Consider the following 2,033-nt stretch of genomic DNA (forward strand, 5'->3'; position numbering starts at 1 on the left):
CCAGGGCCGGGGCAGCTGCTATAAAGGCGGGGGGGCTGGGATGTGGGCCACAGGCCGTGCCATGGCTCCCAAGACGGTGCTGATCACCGGCTGCTCCTCGGGCATCGGGCTGGCCCTGGCCGTGCGGCTGGCGCGGGACAAGCAGCGCCGCTTCCAAGGTGAGCGGGGCAGAGGAGGGACCCCCTGGCTCCCGGGGGGATCCCATGCGGGGCTGAGCCGCCCGTGCCACCCCCCCTTCAGTGATTGCCACCATGAGGAACGTGGGCCGGAGCGCGGCGCTGGCGGCGGCGGCGGGGCCGGCGCTGGGCCGGACGCTGGAGATCAAACAGCTGGATGTGTGCGACGAAGGCTCCATCCGAGCCTGCCTCGACAGCATCCCCGGGCGCCACGTGGATGTCCTGGGTGAGCCTTGGCACCCCTGTCCCGCCCTGGCCGTGGGGAGCCCTGGGCTGGGAACCTCCGTGACGGGGACAGCCTGTGGTGGGGACACTCCCTGTGCTGGGGGCTGTTCCTGCCAAGCGTGTCCTAGGCTGGGGACACTTTGTGCCCCCAGTGCTGGTGGGGGGCATGACAGGGACACCTCATGCACCAGAGACCCCTTGACCCCATGAACCAGGCACCCTCTGTGCCAGGGAGCCTCCAAACCCAGGAAATCCCATGCTGGGGACCCTCTGAGCACAAGGGGACCCTCTGTGCCAGGGATCCTTAAGGAAAAGGGGACCCCCTGACCACACGCACCAGGGACCCCCTGCAACAGGGACCCCCCATGCTGGGGACACCCTGTGCACCAGGGACCCTTCACTGCCAGGACATCCCACGCTGGGGACCCTCTGAGCGCCAGGGACCCTCCATGCCCAGGGTGTGGGATCCCCCCACCTGGGGTCTGCCCCCACTGATGCCCCGTGCCCTCAGTCAGCAACGCCGGGGTGGGCATGGTGGGCCCGCTGGAGAGCCAGAGCCTGGCGGCCATGCAGAGCCTCATGGACACCAACTTCTTCGGCCTCGTCCGCCTCGTCAAGGAGGTGCTGCCGGACATGAAGCGGCGCCGCGGAGGCCACATCGTGGTCATCAGCAGCATCATGGGCCTGCAGGGTACGGGGGCACGGGGCACCCTGGGGGGGCCAGCCCCGCCCTCAGCCCTGACCGGGACCCCCCAACCCACCCAGGCATCGTCTTCAACGACATCTACTCGGCCTCCAAGTTCGCGGTGGAGGGTTTCTGCGAGAGCCTGGTGGTGCAGGCGCTGCGCTTCAACGTGGCGTGAGTGTGGGACTGGGGGGGGGGCTGCAGCCCCCCGGGACGGGGAGTTTGGGGGGGGCCCAGTGCCCAGCGCCCCCTCCCCGGGCAGGATCAGCCTGGTGGAGCCGGGGCCGGTGGTGACGGAGTTCGAGACGAAGCTGTACGAGGAGGCCGAACGCGCCGACTACTCCCGGACGGACCCCGAGACGGCCAAAATCTTCACCGACCTCTACCTGAGGAACTCCAGGGATGTGTTCGCCAGCCTGGGCCAGACCCCCGAGGACATCGCTGAGGTGACGGGTGGGAGGGGGCTGGGCTGGGCTGGGCTGGGAAGAGAAGTGTTAATTAGCCCAAATGAGGAACACCAATGGCCGGTTGCAAACAGGGCAGATCCTGCCCGGACAGCTCCATCCTGATGGGGCTGAGCCTGGTTGGGAGTGGGAATGGGAGTGGTGGGGAATGGGGATGGGGATAGGGATGAGGGTGGGGATGGAGTGAGGTGGGATGGGAATTCGATGGATGGGGATAGGATGGGATGGAAATGCAATGGGGATGGGAAGGGATGGAGATGGGGTAGGATGCGATGGGAATGGGGTGGGATGGGATAGAGATAGGGATAGAATGGGAAGGGGATGGGGATAGGATTGGAATGGGGTGACGTGAGATGGGATCAAAATAGGGATAGGATGGGATGGGCTTGGGGATGGGATGTGAACGGGAAGAGGGGATAGGAATGGGGATGGAGATGCAGAGGAATGGGATGCAGACAGGGCTGAAAGGGGACGGGGGTGGAA

At 66.4% G+C, this 2,033-nt stretch overlaps 1 protein-coding gene across 1 annotated transcript; it reads left to right on the top strand.

The window, feature by feature from the left end:
• Positions 1 to 61: 61 nt before the first annotated feature.
• Positions 62 to 1,655, top strand: LOC113979771 (retinol dehydrogenase 8-like). The gene is made up of 5 exons (XM_027707062.1): positions 62 to 158; positions 241 to 402; positions 913 to 1,092; positions 1,167 to 1,260; positions 1,349 to 1,655. The coding sequence occupies exons 1-5, from the start codon at positions 62 to 64 to the stop codon at positions 1,653 to 1,655; spliced, it is 840 nt and encodes a 279-aa protein (XP_027562863.1).
• The last annotated feature ends 378 nt before the right edge of the window (positions 1,656 to 2,033 follow it).

Source organism: Neopelma chrysocephalum, unplaced genomic scaffold (genome assembly GCF_003984885.1).
Source record: "Neopelma chrysocephalum unplaced genomic scaffold, ASM398488v2 Primary Assembly neopelma1_88826, whole genome shotgun sequence".
Lineage (NCBI taxonomy): Eukaryota > Metazoa > Chordata > Aves > Passeriformes > Pipridae > Neopelma > Neopelma chrysocephalum.